General features: G+C 44.7%; 1 protein-coding gene across 4 annotated transcripts in view; it reads left to right on the top strand.

Moving 5' to 3' along the window:
- Positions 1–23169, top strand: part of ANO3 (anoctamin 3) — a 1051220-nt gene that overhangs the window by 317291 nt on the left and 710760 nt on the right. The window contains exon 1 of one of the 4 annotated variants that reach the window (XM_063944335.1): positions 13673–13842. The exons of the other annotated variants lie outside the window; for them this stretch is intronic. Coding sequence (XP_063800405.1) covers positions 13797–13842 — 46 coding nt within the window. The 5' untranslated portion in view covers positions 13673–13796. Of the gene's footprint in view, positions 1–13672; positions 13843–23169 lie in introns of those variants that run through there. 4 annotated transcript variants of the gene reach the window in all.

The following is a 23169-nucleotide window of genomic DNA, read 5'->3' as shown; positions in this document are numbered from 1 at the left end:
CTGCTCAGGCTCAGGCCAGTGTGCTGCATCATCTATATATATATATTATATATCTGTCTGACTGCTCAGCTGACACAGCTTATAATTGTGGGGGAGACTGGGGAGCACTACTGCAGTGCCAGTTATAGGTTATAGCAGGAGCCAGGAGTACATAATATTATATTAAAATTAAACAGTGCACACTTTTGCTGCAGGAGTGCCACTGCCAGTGTGACTAGTGACCAGTGACCTGACCACCAGTATATAATATTAGTAGTATACTATCTCTTTATCAACCAGTCTATATTAGCAGCAGACACAGTACAGTGCGGTAGTTCACGGCTGTGGCTACCTCTGTGTCGGCACTCGGCAGCCCGTCCATAATTGTATATACCACCTAACCGTGGTTTTTTTTTCTTTCTTTATACATACATACTAGTTATGAGTATACTATCTCTTTATCAACCAGTCTATATATTAGCAGCAGACACAGTACAGTGCGGTAGTTCACGGCTGTGGCTACCTCTGTGTCGGCACTCGGCAGCCCGTCCATAATTGTATATAGTATACCACCTAACCGTGGTTTTTTTTTCTTTCTTTATACATACATACTAGTTACGAGTATACTATCTCTTTATCAACCAGTCTATATATTAGCAGCAGACACAGTACAGTGCGGTAGTTCACGGCTGTGGCTACCTCTGTGTCGGCACTCGGCAGCCCGTCCATAATTGTATATACCACCTAACCGTGGTTTTTTTTTCTTTCTTTATACATACATACTAGTTACGAGTATACTATCTCTTTATCAACCAGTCTATATATTAGCAGCAGACACAGTACAGTGCGGTAGTTCACGGCTGTGGCTACCTCTGTGTCGGCACTCGGCAGCCCGTCCATAATTGTATATACCACCTAACCGTGGTTTTTTTTTCTTTCTTTATACATACATACTAGTTACGAGTATACTATCTCTTTATCAACCAGTCTATATATTAGCAGCAGACACAGTACAGTGCGGTAGTTCACGGCTGTGGCTACCTCTGTGTCGGCACTCGGCAGCCCGTCCATAATTGTATATACCACCTAACCGTGGTTTTTTTTTCTTTCTTTATACATACATACTAGTTACGAGTATACTATCTCTTTATCAACCAGTCTATATATTAGCAGCAGACACAGTACAGTGCGGTAGTTCACGGCTGTGGCTACCTCTGTGTCGGCACTCGGCAGCCCGTCCATAATTGTATATACCACCTAACCGTGGTTTTTTTTTCTTTCTTTATACATACATACTAGTTACGAGTATACTATCTCTTTATCAACCAGTCTATATATTAGCAGCAGACACAGTACAGTGCGGTAGTTCACGGCTGTGGCTACCTCTGTGTCGGCACTCGGCAGCCCGTCCATAATTGTATATACCACCTAACCGTGGTTTTTTTTTCTTTCTTTATACATACATACTAGTTACGAGTATACTATCTCTTTATCAACCAGTCTATATATTAGCAGCAGACACAGTACAGTGCGGTAGTTCACGGCTGTGGCTACCTCTGTGTCGGCACTCGGCAGCCCGTCCATAATTGTATATACCACCTAACCGTGGTTTTTTTTTCTTTCTTTATACATACATACTAGTTACGAGTATACTATCTCTTTATCAACCAGTCTATATATTAGCAGCAGACACAGTACAGTGCGGTAGTTCACGGCTGTGGCTACCTCTGTGTCGGCACTCGGCAGCCCGTCCATAATTGTATATACCACCTAACCGTGGTTTTTTTTTCTTTCTTTATACATACATACTAGTTACGAGTATACTATCTCTTTATCAACCAGTCTATATATTAGCAGCAGACACAGTACAGTGCGGTAGTTCACGGCTGTGGCTACCTCTGTGTCGGCACTCGGCAGCCCGTCCATAATTGTATACTAGTATCCAATCCATCCATCTCCATTGTTTACCTGAGGTGCCTTTTAGTTGTGCCTATTAAAATATGGAGAACAAAAATGTTGAGGTTCCAAAATTAGGGAAAGATCAAGATCCACTTCCACCTCGTGCTGAAGCTGCTGCCACTAGTCATGGCCGAGACGATGAAATGCCAGCAACGTCGTCTGCCAAGGCCGATGCCCAATGGCATAGTACAGAGCATGTCAAAACCAAAACACCAAATATCAGTAAAAAAAGGACTCCAAAACCTAAAATAAAATTGTCGGAGGAGAAGCGTAAACTTGCCAATATGCCATTTACCACACGGAGTGGCAAGGAACGGCTGAGGCCCTGGCCTATGTTCATGGCTAGTGGTTCAGCTTCACATGAGGATGGAAGCACTCAGCCTCTCGCTAGAAAACTGAAAAGACTCAAGCTGGCAAAAGCACCGCAAAGAACTGTGCGTTCTTTGAAATCCCAAATCCACAAGGAGAGTCCAATTGTGTCGGTTGCGATGCCTGACCTTCCCAACACTGGACGTGAAGAGCATGCGCCTTCCACCATTTGCACGCCCCCTGCAAGTGCTGGAAGGAGCACCCGCAGTCCAGTTCCTGATAGTCAGATTGAAGATGTCAGTGTTGAAGTACACCAGGATGAGGAGGATATGGGTGTTGCTGGCGCTGGGGAGGAAATTGACAAGGAGGATTCTGATGGTGAGGTGGTTTGTTTAAGTCAGGCACCCGGGGAGACACCTGTTGTCCGTGGGAGGAATATGGCCGTTGACATGCCAGGTGAAAATACCAAAAAAATCAGCTCTTCGGTGTGGAGGTATTTCACCAGAAATGCGGACAACAGGTGTCAAGCCGTGTGTTCCCTTTGTCAAGCTGTAATAAGTAGGGGTAAGGACGTTAACCACCTCGGAACATCCTCCCTTATACGTCACCTGCAGCGCATTCATAATAAGTCAGTGACAAGTTCAAAAACTTTGGGTGACAGCGGAAGCAGTCCACTGACCAGTAAATCCCTTCCTCTTGTAACCAAGCTCACGCAAACCACCCCACCAACTCCCTCAGTGTCAATTTCCTCCTTCCCCAGGAATGCCAATAGTCCTGCAGGCCATGTCACTGGCAATTCTGACGAGTCCTCTCCTGCCTGGGATTCCTCCGATGCATCCTTGCGTGTAACGCCTACTGCTGCTGGCGCTGCTGTTGTTGCCGCTGGGAGTCGATGGTCATCCCAGAGGGGAAGTCGTAAGCCCACTTGTACTACTTCCAGTAAGCAATTGACTGTTCAACAGTCCTTTGCGAGGAAGATGAAATATCACAGCAGTCATCCTACTGCAAAGCGGATAACTGAGTCCTTGACAACTATGTTGGTGTTAGACGTGCGTCCGGTATCCGCCGTTAGTTCACAGGGAACTAGACAATTTATTGAGGCAGTGTGCCCCCGTTACCAAATACCATCTAGGTTCCACTTCTCTAGGCAGGCGATACCGAGAATGTACACGGACGTCAGAAAAAGACTCACCAGTGTCCTAAAAAATGCAGTTGTACCCAATGTCCACTTAACCACGGACATGTGGACAAGTGGAGCAGGGCAGGGTCAGGACTATATGACTGTGACAGCCCACTGGGTAGATGTATGGACTCCCGCCGCAAGAACAGCAGCGGCGGCACCAGTAGCAGCATCTCGCAAACGCCAACTCTTTCCTAGGCAGGCTACGCTTTGTATCACCGCTTTCCAGAATACGCACACAGCTGAAAACCTCTTACGGCAACTGAGGAAGATCATCGCGGAATGGCTTACCCCAATTGGACTCTCCTGTGGATTTGTGGCATCGGACAACGCCAGCAATATTGTGTGTGCATTAAATATGGGCAAATTCCAGCACGTCCCATGTTTTGCACATACCTTGAATTTGGTGGTGCAGAATTTTTTAAAAAACGACAGGGGCGTGCAAGAGATGCTGTCGGTGGCCAGAAAAATTGCGGGACACTTTCGGCGTACAGGCACCACGTACAGAAGACTGGAGCACCACCAAAAACTACTGAACCTGCCCTGCCATCATCTGAAGCAAGAAGTGGTAACGAGGTGGAATTCAACCCTCTATATGCTTCAGAGGTTGGAGGAGCAGCAAAAGGCCATTCAAGCCTATACAATTGAGCACGATATAGGAGATGGAATGCACCTGTCTCAAGTGCAGTGGAGAATGATTTCAACGTTGTGCAAGGTTCTGATGCCCTTTGAACTTGCCACACGTGAAGTCAGTTCAGACACTGCCAGCCTGAGTCAGGTCATTCCCCTCATCAGGCTTTTGCAGAAGAAGCTGGAGGCATTGAAGAAGGAGCTAAAAGGGAGCGATTCCGCTAGGCATGTGGGACTTGTGGATGCAGCCCTTAATTCGCTTAACAAGGATTCACGGGTGGTCAATCTGTTGAAATCAGAGCACTACATTTTGGCCACCGTGCTCGATCCTAGATTTAAAGCCTACCTTGGATCTCTCTTTCCGGCAGACACAGGTCTGCTGGGGTTGAAAGACCTGCTGGTGACAAAATTGTCAAGTCAAGCGGAACGCGACCTGTCAACATCTCCTCCTTCACATTCTCCCGCAACTGGGGGTGCGAGGAAAAGGCTCAGAATTCCGAGCCCACCCGCTGGCGGTGATGCAGGGCAGTCTGGAGCGACTGCTGATGCTGACATCTGGTCCGGACTGAAGGACCTGACAACGATTACGGACATGTCGTCTACTGTCACTGCATATGATTCTCTCAACATTGATAGAATGGTGGAGGATTATATGAGTGACCGCATCCAAGTAGGCACGTCACACAGTCCGTACTTATACTGGCAGGAAAAAGAGGCAATTTGGAGGCCCTTGCACAAACTGGCTTTATTCTACCTAAGTTGCCCTCCCACAAGTGTGTACTCCGAAAGAGTGTTTAGTGCCGCCGCTCACCTTGTCAGCAATCGGCGTACGAGGTTACATCCAGAAAATGTGGAGAAGATGATGTTCATTAAAATGAATTATAATCAATTCCTCCGCGGAGACATTGACCAGCAGCAATTGCCTCCACAAAGTACACAGGGAGCTGAGATGGTGGATTCCAGTGGGGACGAATTGATAATCTGTGAGGAGGGGGATGTACACGGTGATATATCGGAGGGTGAAGATGAGGTGGACATCTTGCCTCTGTAGAGCCAGTTTGTGCAAGGAGAGATTAATTGCTTCTTTTTTGGGGGGGGTCCAAACCAACCCGTCATATCAGTCACAGTCGTGTGGCAGACCCTGTCACTGAAATGATGGGTTGGTTAAAGTGTGCATGTCCTGTTTTGTTTATACAACATAAGGGTGGGTGGGAGGGCCCAAGGACAATTCCATCTTGCACCTCTTTTTTCTTTTCTTTTTCTTTGCATCATGTGCTGATTGGGGAGGGTTTTTTTGGAAGGGACATCCTGCGTGACACTGCAGTGCCACTCCTAGATGGGCCCGGTGTTTGTGTCGGCCACTAGGGTCGCTAATCTTACTCACACAGTCAGCTACCTCATTGCGCCTCTTTTTTTCTTTGCGTCATGTGCTGTTTGGGGAGGGTTTTTTGGAAGGGACATCCTGCGTGACACTGCAGTGCCACTCCTAGATGGGCCCGGTGTTTGTGTCGGCCACTAGGGTCGCTAATCTTACTCACACAGCTACCTCATTGCGCCTCTTTTTTTCTTTGCGTCATGTGCTGTTTGGGGAGGGTTTTTTGGAAGGGACATCCTGCGTGACACTGCAGTGCCACTCCTAGATGGGCCCGGTGTTTGTGTCGGCCACTAGGGTCGCTAATCTTACTCACACAGCTACCTCATTGCGCCTCTTTTTTTCTTTGCGTCATGTGCTGTTTGGGGAGGGTTTTTTGGAAGGGACATCCTGCGTGACACTGCAGTGCCACTCCTAGATGGGCCCGGTGTTTGTGTCGGCCACTAGGGTCGCTAATCTTACTCACACAGCTACCTCATTGCGCCTCTTTTTTTCTTTGCGTCATGTGCTGTTTGGGGAGGGTTTTTTGGAAGGGACATCCTGCGTGACACTGCAGTGCCACTCCTAGATGGGCCCGGTGTTTGTGTCGGCCACTAGGGTCGCTAATCTTACTCACACAGCTACCTCATTGCGCCTCTTTTTTTCTTTGCGTCATGTGCTGTTTGGGGAGGGTTTTTTGGAAGGGCCATCCTGCGTGACACTGCAGTGCCACTCCTAGATGGGCCCGGTGTTTGTGTCGGCCACTAGGGTCGCTAATCTTACTCACACAGCTACCTCATTGCGCCTCTTTTTTTCTTTGCGTCATGTGCTGTTTGGGGAGGGTTTTTTGGAAGGGCCATCCTGCGTGACACTGCAGTGCCACTCCTAGATGGGCCCGGTGTTTGTGTCGGCCACTAGGGTCGCTAATCTTACTCACACAGCTACCTCATTGCGCCTCTTTTTTTCTTTGCGTCATGTGCTGTTTGGGGAGGGTTTTTTGGAAGGGACATCCTGCGTGACACTGCAGTGCCACTCCTAGATGGGCCCGGTGTTTGTGTCGGCCACTAGGGTCGCTTATCTTACTCACACAGCGACCTCGGTGCAAATTTTAGGACTAAAAATAATATTGTGAGGTGTGAGGTATTCAGAATAGACTGAAAATGAGTGTAAATTATGGTTTTTGAGGTTAATAATACTTTGGGATCAAAATGACCCCCAAATTCTATGATTTAAGCTGTTTTTTAGTGTTTTTTGAAAAAAACACCCGAATCCAAAACACACCCGAATCCGACAAAAAAAATTCGGTGAGGTTTTGCCAAAACGCGGTCGAACCCAAAACACGGCCGCGGAACCGAACCCAAAACCAAAACACAAAACCCGAAAAATTTCAGGCGCTCATCTCTAGTTTGCACACTTGCAAAGTGAAAATACACTCCTATACGGGCGGCTATATGCGAACGCAGGACTGCAAAACACCCCTAGCTAGAGAACAGGTCTGAATTAGCCCCTAAGATACTAATTATTTTCAATTTGTTGGCAGTTACATCCAACTCATTGATAACTTAATAACTGGCAATGCCTGGTACGTAAGCTAGTACAAAATACAATACATTAAAAAAGAAGGAAAAACAGATATCTCAGTGGTACCCAAAATGTTTTGAGTTACGGTGCCCTATAGTGTCAGAATTTTTTTCCACAGCACCCCTAGGCCAAAAGTGTCTTATTGAGAAATTCAGGAACAAATATTCAATTAAGTAAATTGTGTTTATGTGTCATCCTTAGGCTCAGTTATGTGGTGAGGGAAAGGATTTACTTCTGTTTGTCCACATATTTTATGAACGGGAGCCACACAGACTGGTTTTGTCTATTACTTTGACCGTAAATAATTTGAATTGGCCCTAGATCACCAAGACAGGGCCCCTCTGCAAGTACCCTGAGACACTCCAGGATGCCTGGGCACACAGTTTGAGAACCACTGAGATACACAATAATTACTGCTATTTGGTAGTAGAGTGCTCTTATAATCCCAGGCATGCCACTGGAAAAAGGAACCCCTGAGGGAGTGTAATGGTTCATATTTTTGCAATGGTTCTCTAAATGCTGGATGTACCCGATATCATGAAATCCACAAGTACCAAGGATTCTGGATAATATATGCCATACTGTACCTGTGATCTATCATAGCTAAATTTTATTGTGGTGTCAGGTAAACATCTACTTTTTCATTGTAAAAATAGAAGATGCAGAAAACATGGCTATAAAATAATACAGAATATAGAACACAAACAACAGCAAAGACAAAATCAAAGATACAAGGGTGTTTCTAGAGCGGAGGAGAAGGCCCGTGTTCAGGCTTTGTCTTGGACCCCTCCTCTCTAGTCGGCGGCACTGTAATTCATCTCATGCTCTTATCCTTATACCGATATCTCCAGGGACCCCTTGCCACTGTTACACTGACACAAGCAGCAGTCCTTATAGCGTACAGCAGCACTGTGTAAGTAGGACACAGCCCATAACCTACCTGGCAGCCCGCAACTCCCTGTGACACTACTGATACCCCACAGCCAGCCGGTAGCTCCCACCTACATGACTGTGCTCTTACTGACACAATGACAGGAGACATGCACTATACACAGGCACACACTGGCACACCATCACAAATGTGCACAGCTAAAATGGAACCCCGGGGCCCGCTCCTGCCGCACAGCCACCCCGTGTACTGAGTTCCCATTCCCTAGAATATGGCTCTTACCGGCAGCCATGAAAAAGGAGAACATATAGAAGCTGCAAGACCCAGCCAGAGTCACAGTCACATGGAGGGGAGGCCAGTAAATGCACTTGGTGGGCGCCATCACTGCATACAACCCCCACCCCCAGTAAAATCAAGGTCAGATGCACACCTCACGTTTAATGCAGCGGCGCACCACAATTTCCATGCCCCCTCTCTCTCTGGGCCTAATTCAGATCTGATCACTGTACTGCAAATTAATTACACTGTCCTGCAATCAGATAGTCGCGCACAGGGGGACTGAAAATTCGCCCTATGCAAGTGTGCAATTGCATGAGTATGCTGTGCAAAAATTCCACTCAGTCAGCGGAGCGCTGCAAAACCGTTCGCATCACACTCACCATCAAATGTTTTCACCATTCTGTGCAGTGTGTGCAGTCTGTGTGTAGCTCAATACTTACTCCTCCAGTGCGAAGAAATCAGGCTGATCTGGGCCAGAGCTGATGTCACATACAAATTTGAAAACGCTTGGGAACGCCTGTGTTTTTCCAGACAATCCCAGAAAACGGGCAGTTATCACCCACAAATGACCTCCTCCTGTCAATCACCTTGTGAACAGCCATGCCATTGAAAATTTCTCACTGTCCTGTCGTTGTTTGGCGACGCGCGTGCGCATTGCAGTGCATATGCATGCGTAGTAGTTCGATAATCGCTCGCTATGCGAAAATGCACAGCAGCAATCAGGTCTGATTCGGGCCCTCTGTCTGTGCATGTGACACAACAAGTCACACACACGCAGGCACACAACCCAGTGGACAACAGGAGAGGAGGACATAGAGCAGCACCCGCCAACTGTCCACTAGTATCAGTGCATCCAACATTACAACGGGATGTGGAGGACTGCAGCTGGCAGCAGCGCAAACATAGGAGGGTGGATGCGGATGGTGTTCCCATAGGGCAAATGTGCTGTGTGCTGAGCACCTTCTGCACACCCCTAGTCATGGCCCTGGATGATCGAAGTGATATCAGATAAACTCCCAATGCTGTTTTGAAACCAATTCATCAACACATACCCAGTGGAAAAATTCCAGTGTTCAGCTTGTATAGTGATACTGTGAACGAGGGGTGGGTCCTACTTACTTTTAAGAAGGGGGCTGCAACTACCCCCGTGCCCAGAGAGGCGACAGTCAGGCCCAGGTCCTAGCACCTTTGTTATGGATCTGGCAGGTACCAGGACCGATGCATATGCAGAAACCATGGTGCGGCTGCACATGCACAAACTCTGCGGCTTCTATTGACTGAATCAGCTGCAGCCCATAGAAGCCAACGAAAGGCAGGGAATGTCTTCCTACAGGAAGCATGCTCTCTGCTTATCGCAGCATGGTCTGGCAGTCCCAGAGGAAGGAAACACCTCCCAATGGGACCGTCTGTAGTGTCTATGACTGACAGGTAGGACTTCCAATAGGAAGTCACTGCCACTCACAGTGAAGCCAGTGCAGTCACGGACTGCATCTGGCTTCACTGACACTGATTAGGGTGACGGATTTTATCTGCAGCCCATAGGTAAAATCCGCCACTTCAGTGAACACTGGTGAAAATGGGCAAAGAGGTCTCGTAAACGGATTCCAGGTAGGAGTAATTAATCGAAAAGTGATCTGCCATAGTCGCATAGTTTGTGTGAAATGACTTGTCTGGAGAAGGTTTCTAACATACATAGTAACATAGTATCTGAGATTGAAAAAAAGACAATTTGTCCATCGAGTTCAACCTATTTGTGGTCTCGTAAGCAGGTTTAAGTGGTCTAAAGTTTTGACTGATGCTGATGTCAGCCGTTGCGTTTTATCCCTCTTTTTGTAGTAACTATAGTGTGTGACTATGCACCATAACCCTGGATATTTTATCCATTAGGAATTTACCGTGAAAAAACCTTTGCACCGTGATGTGCGGAATCTCCTCTCCTCTAACCTAAGCAAGTGTCCCCGAGTCCTCTGTGTTGATCTAACCAAAAACAGGTCCCACGCAAGCTCTGGGTATTGTCCCCGTATATATTTGTAGATGTTGATCATGTCCCCTCTCAGTCTCCTCTTTTCTAGTGTAAACATGCCTAGTCTTGCAAGCCTTTCCTCGTATTCCTGCGTCTCCATGCCCTTAATTAATTTGGTCGCCCGCCTCTAAACCTTTTCAAGCTCCAGGATATCCTTTTTGTAGTATGGTGCCCAGAATTGTACACAGTATTCAAGGTGTGGTCTCACTAGTGATTTATATAACAGGAGTTGCATCAATTCCCCGTTTTATGCATGCTAATATCTTATTAGCCTTCTTTGCTGCAATCCTACATTGTGTACTGCTGCTTAGTTTGCTATCTATGAGAACACCTAAGTTCTTTTCCAGTACAGAATCCCCTAATTTTATCCCATCCAGTAGGTGTTATTTTTGTTCTTGCTACCACAGTGCATTACCTTACACTTGTCTGTGTTGAAGCGCATTCTCCATTGGGCAAGCAAAAATAACAGTGTACGTCATCGCCCACAAAACAGGAGGACAAATTTATCAGAGTGTGTTCCGAATAGGACAGATTCCAAACAGCTCATCAAATCCATGCTGCTCTGATGGAAATGAGGAAGAAGAGTGTGTCAGACATGAAATTCAAACATCACCTTGTAGTCAATGGCTTGCAGGGATGTGTTGCAGCCCGAAAATCATTGCTTTAGGCCCATAAATAAAAAGAAGAGACATTTGTGAGCTAAAAAGCATAGGAGCTGGACCACTAGTCAGTAGAAAAAAGTTCTTTTCACAGACAAATTAAAGTTTGATGTTTTTGGTTCCGAGAGGCGGAAGTTCCTTCGTCATGTGACAGACGAATGCATGCTTCCTGCTAGGATTCCACCCACAGTCCAGCATGGAGGATGTTCCATGATAATCTTGGGATGTTTTGGAGGTGGTGCAGTTGGTGACTTTGTAAACATCATGGACTCCAAATGCTACCACAACATACTGGTGTGCCATGCCATCCCTTCCAGCACTCACCTTATTTCACACTAAAGCAAGATAATGACCCAAAACATACCTCCAGTCTTTGCAAAACGTAGGCCACCAAAACAACGACAACAAGTGCTGAAGAGCATGGTTTGGCCATCCCAACTCACTTTTATTGCAATCATCTGGGATCATCTGGACAGATGTGTTTGAGATGTGCAAGTAACAAACCAAAGTCACCTTTGGGAGTTGCTACAAGACTAGTGGACTGCAATTGGAGCTAAAACTTTAGACAAGTTCTCCAACAGAATGCCTCGCATTTGCACTGCTGTGATCGCCGCTAAGGGTGGATACTTTTATCAGAGAAAAATGTAAGGAAATAAAAACTCAATCTATTTGTAAATGATGTGTATGAATACAAAACATAACTATTTGCCAAACTAAATAAATAATCATAACAAAGTAGCTGTTTTTGTTCAATACTTTCTGATAGATCGACAATTTGGGTGGTGTATACAAACTAATGAGCTGTATAGTATATATATATATATATATATATATATATATAATGTGATTTTTTTAAATGTAGAGCTCTGTACCTCTGTACTGTAGGAAAGGAAAATGACAACATTTCAACATTTAACAAATACACCTGTTATCTGTAAGTGTCGGGATCATTTATATAGTAAATAATGAGAACTGTTTGTTCAATAAGCATTTTGTTCAATGTCCCACAATGCACAACAATGTGTATGGAAAACATACCTTGATTTAAATTCCTGACTCTAGAGCCAGAACTGCAGTACATGGTCTTTATACAAATTCAAGTTTCATCACAAGATGGAATTTCTGGTGACATAGAATATCTCTTGATAAACAGATCAGGAACGTTTTCCTACAATTTGTAACAATGCCACAATTTTGGGACCATCTTCTTACTTTAGGTGTGTACACACTGGCCCTCATTCCGAGTTGATCGCTCGCTAGCTGCTTTTAGCAGCAGTGCAAACGCTAAGCCGCCGCCCTCTGGGAGTGTATCTTAGCATAGCAGAAGTGCGAATGAAAGGATCGCAGCGCTGCTACAAAAAAAGATTGTGCAGTTTCTGAGCAGCTCGAAACTTACTCCTAGCTAACGATCACTTCAGACTGTTTAGTTCCTGTTTTGACGTCACAAACACGCCCTGCGTTCGGCCAGCCACTCCCCCGTTTCTCCAGGCACGCCTGCTTTTTCTTCCCACACGCCTGCGTTTTTCAGCACACTCCCCGAAAACGCTCAGTTACCACCCAGAAACGCCCACTTCATGTCAATCACTCACCGATCTGTAGTGCGACTGAAAAGCGTCGCTAGACCTTGTGTGAAACTGCATCGGCTTTTGTGAAAGTACGTCGCGGCTGCACACTGCGCGCCATACACATGCGCAGAAGTGCCGATTTTTGGCCTGATCGCTGCGCTGCGAACAACAGCAGCTAGCTATCAACTCGGAATGAACCCCACAGTACGATATTACCTTGCGATTTTGACTATATAGTCAAAATCGCAAGGAAAGTTAGTGCAAATCGCAAGGTGTTAGCCGCCTTGCGATCCCAATGCAATCCCGATGCGCGGTCCCGCGGGGTCGGTATCGCAAAGTTAGCTACACTGTGCAGGCAAGTTAATTTTGACTATCTAGTCAAAATTGCCACTTAGGGGGACATGTACTAAGCAGTGATAAAAGATGAGAAGTGAGCCAGTGGAGAAGTTGCCCATGGCAACCAATCAGCTGCTCTGTATACTTTTATAGTATCCACATTATAAATGTTATGTCACTGCTGATTGGTTGCCATGGACAACTTCTCCACTTCTCCACCAAAATCGCAAAACTATAACTCCTTCCACTAACATGTCTGCCGGGTCCTTCCCCCCTTCTAAAATGCGAGCTGGACAGCAATTCGCTCACATTTTAGCCCCCCTGTGCTGTTGAACTTTTACTAGTAGCCTATATACTTGGGGGTCAATTGAATTAGCCATTAGGGGGACAAGTTGCTGTTTGCAACAGTGTGGAAAGGCCAGCAACGGCACCTCATCTCGCCTCTTCCCGGCCCAATCTCGCCCCGGTCTCGCCGAACAAATATCATGGGCTCAGGACTACCTTAAGTGCAGCATATATCACAGATACAGTTAATTGTACGCAGTCTATCTTAATCAACCCCTTAATATTTGCTGTGTATAAAATGCCAACTAGCTGACAGCTTTGAGCAAAACTTATATTGACCACAGTCCAGTGTTTTCAGTGTGCAGTGCTAAACAGGCACAGCAGATAATGCTTTCTGTAGTGCTACAGTATATACTGCACTGTACTGTCTTGGCTTTAATGCTGTGGTAGATGCTTTAAGGTTGTGGTATATGGAGCACTATGATGTTTGGCGTTAATGTTGCTGTATATGGAGCACTGCAGCATGCGGTGGAGAAAGAGAGAGCATGATCCCAGCATAGCTGTGAATTATCCATCCAGCAGCCACTAAGGGGAGTGTGAGGCCGGACCTCCCTCCATGGTTACTATGACAACGGGAAGGAGCTCAGTCTCCCAGTATCAGCAGCAGCAGCTCAGGCAGGTGTCGTGTTCCATCAGCTCTCCCAGATCCCGGGATCTTTCCCCTGTATCTATGCTGTCTTTCCTTAAGCCCTGTGCAGCCCCTAAGAGAAGATGGTGCACCACTCTGGGTCTATCCAGTGCTTTAAGCAGCAGAAAGGTCAGTGGGATCTTTATTCCTATGGTGTGTCTGTCCTGTCCTTGTGCAGCATGTGCTCCTGTACTGACTGTATGCTGTTATTTGCAGGGTAGCAATGCAGATGCATGGGGACTTATCCTGCAGGCTGCTGGGTGCCCCTGTGCAGTGTACAGGCATGCACCCTCCATCTGCAGCAGGCAAAGTGCTCAGTGAAACTTGTGCATCATTCTGCGTTTATGCAATTACAACTTACTGCATTGAAAGTTCTGCAGCACACTACTTTCCTGCAGATGCTGGCTCCCAGTGGATATACAGCTGTGGGGTCTCAGTGTTTTCCATACATCGCTTTACATTCCTGACATGCTGTACTGTTGATCAGTGAACTGTTTTATAACTTTTAACTCTAAAGTTTTATTGAGACTGATAATTGCTTAATGTCTATTATACTGTCTGCAGTTCTATAAAGATACACAGTATGTTAGCTTTATTATTAAGTTAATGTTACTTTTTGTTGTTAATCAGAAAGCAGTTTTGTGTAAAGTAGCCAAAATGTTCTGTAGTGTTAGTTATAGTACGATAAGTAGTAGTATGCTAGTATATAAATACTGCATAGTAGTAGATTACCATAATCCTTTATACTTACACTGGAGGGGGGGGGGGGGGGGGGTTCTTTCAGGAAAGTATGAAGAACTCAAGATTTGCACATGCAAAAATGCCAGATGTGAACTCTATAGTAATATGCAATGGCATACTGGAATAAATTGTGGTTTTAATGGTTATTAATCATTTATAAGAAAAAAATCAATGTAATACGTAATGGCGATTTGTGTTTCTGAGTATTCAAGTTAGAGCACTACTTAATTTTTTCTGTTTTTTTTTTTATTTTAATCAAAATCCATCAGTCATTATTACTAAAGGTTACTGGATATTTGAGTCTTGTGATTCTTGTATTAAAATGTATAATTGTATATATTTTTTTTTAATTATTATTATTATTATTATTATTATTATTATTATTATTATTTTATTATAGTAATATTATTATTATTATTATTATTATTATTATTATTATTATTATTTTCATAGTAATATTATTATTATTATTATTATTATTATTATTATCATAGTAATATTATTATTATTATTATATTAATATATTATTATTATTATTATTATTATTATTGTTGTTATTATTATTATTATTATTATTATAAATTATTATTATTATATTTTGCTTCAGACACTTACAGCTATAAATCAATTATTTTGGTTTTCAGAGGAGGTTAATCAGTGATAAGATAAGTGCTCACACAGATGTTCTCTGCCTGATGGAATAATGGATTGATTAACTCATGTCAATAACTGTCAAATTATTTTCTTTGTCTTGTGATGTTCAACACAGAAAAATAAATAAATGTAGGAAATGGAGCTATTGTACAGTACTAGTGATATTGAATATTGAAACACTAAACCAGGACAACCAGATGTCCAGGCGTTTAAGGGATACCCATCATCTGCATGCAGAAAATACTGCTACTGTGCCGAATGAACCAACATTCTAGAGACTACCCACTCTAATAGCCCTTTCACAACTCACAAATAACCCGGTATCGACCCTGTATATTGCCGGGTCGACACGGGTCGCTTTGCATTGTGAAAGGGCCAATGGCGAATTCCCGGGTCACCTGACTTGGTAATTCAACCCGGGAATAAAGCAGTGTTATTTCTGGGTTGAATACCGGGTCAGTGGAAGTGTGAACGGATTGCCGGGTCGATGCGACCCAGGACCTGTTCACTACATAGGGATAGGCGGCGCGGAGATGAGTTAATCTCCCAGCGCCGCCTCCGCCCCCGATGCCGGCTCTGCCCCCTACCACTATGGCAACCCGACATGGCATATTGCCGGCTCAAGAAGTTGTTAGAGTCAAATGCCGGGTTCCACATGGTAAGGATCCGTTTCCAATTACATTTGCGATGTGGAAGGGGTATAAGGGGTATATTTACTATGGTGCAGGTTTATAGAAGTGGAGATGTTGCCCATAGCAACCAAACATATTCCAGCTTTTATCTTCTAGAAGGTGCAAGATAAATGATAAGTAGAATCTGATTGGTTGTTATAGGCAACTTCTCCACTTACAGTATATAAACCCGCACCTTAGTAAATATACCCCTAAAACAGTGATATATATATATAAGGCACAAAATGGCAGCCTCCGTTGTATGACTGTCATCAGCCATAAGTCAACTTGAATTAATGCATCTATTGGGGGTCATTCCAACCCGATCGCAAGCTGCAGTTTTTTGCAACCATGCGATCGGGTCTCAACAGCGATGCGTGTGGGCCGCAATGCGCAGGCGCGACGCTGCGGGCAGCGACAAAAAGGATGAAGAAAGCGTTCGCAGCGGCGAATGCAAGAATATTGACAGGAAGAGGCCGGCTAGGGGTGTCATCTCACCGTTTTGAAGGATGAACGCAGGCGTACCCGGCTGTTTCCAGGGAGGGATCCTGAAGTAACATCCAGGCTGGATCGTCGCAGCGGCTGAGTAAGTCCTGAGCTGTGCAGGGACTGCCCAAACTTTTTTTTGTGCAGCTCTCTGCACAAGCGATCGCTCCCCTGCACAGCGATTACCCCCTCGCCTGTAGGCGGCGATTACCTGGTTGCAGCAGTGCAAAAATCCGCCTGCGTGCGACCAGGTCGGAATGAGAGCTGTTGTGCATTTATTTAGGTGACTAATGCCTAATCTAATTGTAAAAAAATGGTGGTGCTGTCATTTTCTATGATAGCAGTGTTAAGTCTGGTAAAAAATTGGGAAATCATCCTGTACCCCCAAAAAGTGCAAACTAACATTCAAAAATAGTATAATAGTATATTAGTTGCCAAAAGGCAAGAAAATGGGGCTCTTTAAAGGTGTCAAATGACTGCATTTTTTTATAACATTGAAAAAAAACATAGAAAGAAAGTGTTTTTCAGCAAATTCATTGCTCTATATTAATTTGAGGTACATAAAGTTTTTTTTCATAAACACTTTTTGTGTTAATTGACTATGAGGTTTTTACCGACCGGCATCAACATTAATGGTTTACCTGCATTTTTAATAGAACATTTTATTGTAGTTTAGTTTGACTTGCTGTTGTATGTCCGTAGTTGGGATTCACAGCAAGGGCGTAGCTACCATAGGTGCAGGCAGTGCAGCTGCTATGGGGCCCAGAGCTGAGAGGGGCCTACCTTTCCTGTCACAGTTACATGTATTATATACATTTTTTGCCATTGGGTGGTACGTAGGGGTTCGTTCAAACTTTTTTGTTGGGACCTGCAATATATCAAAGTATGCCCCTGGACCTGCTCATTGTAGTGTGTAGTGTGGTATAAAATGAACTGGAGGGCATTATAATGTTATATAATATGAAGAGAAGCACTGTAATGAGGAACAATATGAACGGGGAGCACTATATATAATAATGTGAATTGGGGGTACTGTGTGGCATAATGTGTACTGGCAGCTCTGAAATTTGACAATGGTGTGAACTTAAGCACTACTGCGATTGATAAAAGAAAGTGGGGTACTACTATGGGGCATAACATTAAATAAGGCTCTACTATGGTACAGAAAATGAACTAGGGCACTATTATAGGGCATAAACTTAACAATTGCTGCAGAGAAGTGTCTCTCTAGAAGCTTTGGGATGGGGACCCCTTCAAAATGTGGCTATGGGGTCCACAAATTTCTGGCTATGCCCCTGATTCGCAGTGTGTATGGGCATATTGCATACCACCCAACTGTCCCAATTTTTGCAGGGCAGTCCCGCTATCCCACCCACGGGCTGCAGTGGAAAAAGCAGCAGTCACTATTCCCGAAACGCCTGTGTCCTTCCAGCCACCCCTCTCTTACCTTCCAGGAACACCTACTGAAATTGTTTCTCTCTCTGCATCCAGATCTGCTCTGCATCCTTCCTGTGGTAATCATTCCCCAAAATGTTGAATTCAGGGGTCGTGCAGAGAAACCGCGCCCCTCAGCATGAGACCTAACCCCTCTATGTGAGGCCCCATCCCCTTTTCCGGGCGCGGGTGTGTCGGAGGTGCGCCATGTTCCTCCTTTCTGAAGTTGGGGGGTATGGTACTGTATATGAAACCTCAATGTAATACACCACTAATAATTTTAGCCCCACCTGTATATGTTTCATTTACCTTTATCTACACTTTTTTAACCATTTTCCCTGGGCCTACTATTCTCATCTTTTAACTAGACACTTCTATAAACCAGTATTAAATGGCTTTGGAATATCCAATCATACCATATCAAGTGCACTAAAAGTCATGTTATTGTAATAACTAATTGGCATGTCTTTCATGAAGCCAAGATGACACTGGTATCAAATTGTTTCCTAGAATACAGTATATTTCAGAATTGTATCCCTAAGAATCCCTTCAAATGAATTACCCATGGGAAAAGTCAGACTCACGGATCTGTCATTTCTTGCTTCATAGTTTCCTTTTCAGTGATAGTTACTGAACTGAATTCATTTAGCACATGTGATTGGAAAAAAAGAAATTTACAGTGCAGTGATCTTTTTGCCCGATATTTTAATTAAAGCCTGGGGGTTTTTTTTGGACTTAAATTGCCCGTTTTCGGGTAAACACACATAGGATACGGGATAAGTTCCCAGACCTATGTCTATTTGCGACTGCAGCCATGAGGACAGGTTACGTATCAGAGATTTTTTTTTATCGGGCCCTCAGTAGGTCCCAACACCCCTCCGCCCCACTCCCCGATAAGTGAGGGCATCAAGGCTAATTGGATAGTTCCTAGGGGACCAGTTAGCCCCGGCAAATTAAAGTGGCTAATTGAATTCCCCCCACGGAGGGAATAAGAAATTGAGTTATGTCAGAATGTACCAAAAAACACATGCAGGGACAGGACAGTAGAATGTCCCTGTGCTGTGTTAAAAGTAAAGTGATCACTAATGCTATCCCTTTACTTCTGGGTTCGGACCCTGGCACCGCTTCTGCATATATACGTATTAGGCAAATGCACACAGAGGGGGTGGGGGGTTCCAGTTGCCCAGAATCTCCCCTTGCCCATAGCCTGTCCAGCGGCCACTTCATGCAGTATAAACATCAGAGCGGAGCTGTGTATCACAGCCGCCGTGCAGAACCCAAGTCTCGGCGTTAGGCTTCACTCTCCTAAACCCGCCCCCAGACTCCTGGAAACTAGCCAATGAGAGTCTGGGGGTGGGCTTAGGAGACAGAAGCCTAATGCTTGCTGACTGAGTCCTGGGTTCACCACGGCTGTTACCGATTCCGGATACACTGCCAGCACATATTTTACATACATCTTCATATGTATCTTTATACTGTATGTGCTCAGTGGCCCCCTCTTGCACTAAATAGTTGGGGCTGCTGCCGCCACTGGTTAAATGACCTTCAGGACTCAGAAGACACCTCTGCAGCAACAAGGAGAGGGTAAGTCACTGCTGTGCCACCAGTAAGAAATGCCGACGTTCTAACATGTTGACATTTCATCACTGTCTACATGGTAAAAGTCAACATTATGGTCTTGTCAACATTCTCATGTTGCCATGATGAATGTCGACATTTTGACTGTCAACATTTCATACCCAGCACACTATAAGGAAGCATCTCTAGCAGCCTGTGCTTGTATTATTAGCAAGCACAGTGGAACGCAGTCCTCAAGGCACCTCAAGGGTCCAGGTTATAAGTTTATCCATGCTTGGCCACAGGTGACTTAATTAGCACCTCAGATTTAACCATCTGTGCTCAGCCATAGATATCCTTAAAACCTTAACCGTTAGGTCGCCTTGATCTCCATCAGCCCCAACAATTTAATGGTACTTTCATCTTTAAAAACAGAGCAGCAAAACATGTTTAATAGTTATGCTTCCTTCTGATATTCTACAGTGATTTATCCGACCATCAGTATTAAACAATTTATTATTCTTGATGTCTATGTATTTAAAAAATATCTATAATATAAAACAACAGTCTGTGGTACTGTATTATACCTTATCTGTTTTTGGGACTGGGTTCATATTAACATGTCATTTATGTAATACTGTATAAATCATAATATTTTTTTTTTGTGCTATGTGCCGCTTCAGGAAGATCAGAATCAGACTACACAGCTTCTATATCACACCGCACACTTCACGTGTTTATTAGAATTCACTTTCATAAATACTGATGTAGGGGGGGGGAGCAGTGAGCTGAAATTTTACCTAGGGCGCCGAGAAACCTTGCACCGGCCCTGAGTATATGCACTTAAAACATTTATTTTAACTATTTTTACAAATTTCCATTTGGTCTGTGTACTGCTTCAGTCTACAGTCTGCAATGCTCCACTGAGCTGAATAAAGTGTGCCCTTCTAAAAGTCATAGTTTATTTTAGCTCCCTTACAAAATGTTTTATTGAAACTCAGATCAAGCGATACCGTCTTGTGACCATTATTCCAAAAAGTCTTCCTGCCCTTACAGTAGATGTAATATATACGAGAGGTGTGCAAAGAGTTTCCGGATGCACAAAATTAATTTTATTTAAAAGTGAGTATTACGTTTTTTTCAAAGTATTCACTAGAGGAACCTATGCAGAGTTGCATGCACTCAAACCACTTGGTGAAACAGCTGGAGCAGTCCAAAGCAGGTATGTCTTCTACTTGCTGGATGAAGGTCTCTGCTGCAGCTTCCGGTGATTCAAAACTAATCCCACGCATCTTACTCTTGATTTGTGGGAACACAAAGAAGTCACAGGAGGCCAGGTCTGGACTGTATGGCAGATGACCAAGTTCCTGCAATCAGGTGCCAGAAAATCCATCACTTTCCTGGACTTTTTGGTCAGGTGCATTATCATGATTGAGAAGGGCACCACAAGCGTGAGTTCTTAGACAACACCTGGAAATGGATGCGATGGTTGACTGTCTAGAATAACTGCACACAGGGGAAGGGGTGGGGGGCAGAAAATATGCATCTCAGAGCTTGGATATCTCAGCTCACGCCACTGCACAAGGGGAAAGCTCAAACTGGTATATGCATATTGTCGCATCCTTGACTCCATCAAAGGGAGCAAGAGCTCAGGTCCTGTGCGTGGAGAAGGTTGAAATGGGGATTACCCACCACTTCTCTTACAAAGCATGTTGAGCGAGATGTAGTTATGATCCTGGCTGTTGGGATCCTGGCGGTCAGCATACCGACGCTGGGATTCTGGCCGGCAGGGGGCCCAGGACTATTCCCACTCTTCGGTGACACCCATAGAGTGGGAATAGAGCCTATGGAGAGCGCAGCGAGCCACCGAGCCCGCAACAGTCTTTGTTTAGCTCGCTTCTCTGCTGGCATTCTTGCGGCCGGGGTCTCGGCATCAGTATGCTGACCGCTGGGATCTCGACCACCGGTCACCCAATCCCAACTCTGTTGAGCTACCTTATGATCGCATCTGCTCAGGACAATAAAAAAAATTGGGTTCCAGCATGGCCACGTCTCATTGGTTATGTGTATATCCTGTCCACTGGAGCAGGCGTGGCCACAGCAACCTGTCTATGACCCATACAGGTTATCATAAATGCACATGCAGAATATGTATTAAAAAAACAAAAAAAAGGAAAAAAGGGAAAAAGTGAAACTAAACCTATGTAAGTTAATATTTTGGAATATATATAAAATACGTAAAATTCTCAATGCCCCAAAAATTGTTTTATTAACTTACTTAAAAAAAAGGTAGCATCAGACTGCATCCCAAATCATTTAATGCAGCATTTCTTTGACCATGTGAACGCGCCGGCACTTAATTTGTGCACGCCTGTGAGCTACAGTATCTGCTCCTATTTGCCAAATAACTCCAGTGCTTGTTGGAAAAAATTCCTTTGTAATTTTGTTATGGAAAAAAAAAACCCACACTAAACCTCTTATTCCTCCACAATGTAATCCTCAACGGGAGTCTATTAATCCTTTGACAGCAAGAACATTAAGAGAACATACAATAGCTGGAGAGAGATATCACTGCACATTTCTCTCATCTGTCACAGCGACTTGTTATTTGACAACATTACAGATAGAAAACTTGAATCTGCTACATTTAGAATCAATGACTCATTATCACCAGTGCTCAGCACTATAAGAGGAAGAACAATAGGTATATATGGATAGCTGTTAGCCAGGGAAAGGTAGAGGGAAATACAGTAGCATGCTGTGTTTTTTTCTCAAAAGGTGTAAACTACTAAATATGCTCAACTATCGGTCCAAGTAGAAGTACTCACAAAGCGGGTCTGAAAAAAGGTGCATCTCCATATATGGAACTGATTGCACTTGTGTATGAGTTTAACAAGACACATGGGCCCTCATTCCAAATTGTTCGCTCGCTAGCTGCTTTTAGCAGCAGTGCAAACGCTAAGCCGCCGCCCTCTTGGAGTGTATCTTAACTTAGCAGAAGTGCGAACGAAAGGATCGCAGCATTGCTACAAAAAAAGATTGTGCAGTTTCTGAGCAGCTCGAGACTTACTCCTAGCTAGCGATCACTTCAGACTGTTTGGTTCCTGTTTTGACATCACAAACATCGGCCAGCCACGCCTACGTTTTCCCAGCCACTCCTGCGTTTTTATCCGACACGCCTGCGTTTTTACACACACTCCCCAAAAACGGTCAGTTACCACCCAGAAACACTCACTTCCTGTCAATCACTCTGCGGCGAGCAGTGCGACTGAAAAGCGTCGCCTAACCTTGTGTGAAACTGCATCGGCTTTTGTGAAAGTACGACGCGCATGCGCAGAAATGCCAATTTTTAGCCTGATCGCTGCGCTGCGAACAACGGTAGCTAGCGATCAACTCGGAATGAACACCATGGAGAGGCTGTTTTTGTTGGGAGTGCTATGGGAGTGTTGTCATGGACATATGTCTAAAGCTCCATGCAATTCGTGAGTAAGGGGAAGGTACGCCTTTTTCTGATGGATCTTTTACACCTAGGATGGTGCTGGTGAAAGTGCCAATACTAAAGGCTGTGTTTGTGAATGCTAGAACAGTGGGCGGGATAGGCTTGCAATTTCAGATGCACACTTTTCTCATACGTCCTAGAGGATGCTGGGGACTCCAACAGGACCATGGGGTATAGACGGATCCGCAGGAGCTTGGGCAAACTATAAAGACTTAAACTGGGTGTGAACTGGCTCCTCCCTCTATGCCCCTCCTCCAGACCTCAGTTAGACTTTGTGCCCAGGAGTGATGGGTCACACACTAGGGGAGCTCTACTGAGTTTCTCTGAAAGACTTTTGTTAGGTTTGTTATTTTCAGGCAGACCTGCTGGCTACGGGCTCCCTGCAGCGTGGGAGTGAGGGGAGAGAAGCAGGAC

This window comes from Pseudophryne corroboree, chromosome 11 (genome assembly GCF_028390025.1).
Source record: "Pseudophryne corroboree isolate aPseCor3 chromosome 11, aPseCor3.hap2, whole genome shotgun sequence".
NCBI classification, from domain to species: Eukaryota; Metazoa; Chordata; class Amphibia; order Anura; family Myobatrachidae; genus Pseudophryne; species Pseudophryne corroboree.
The sequence above is the reverse complement of the archived record's forward strand: the minus strand, read 5'-3'. Positions and strand labels throughout refer to the sequence as shown.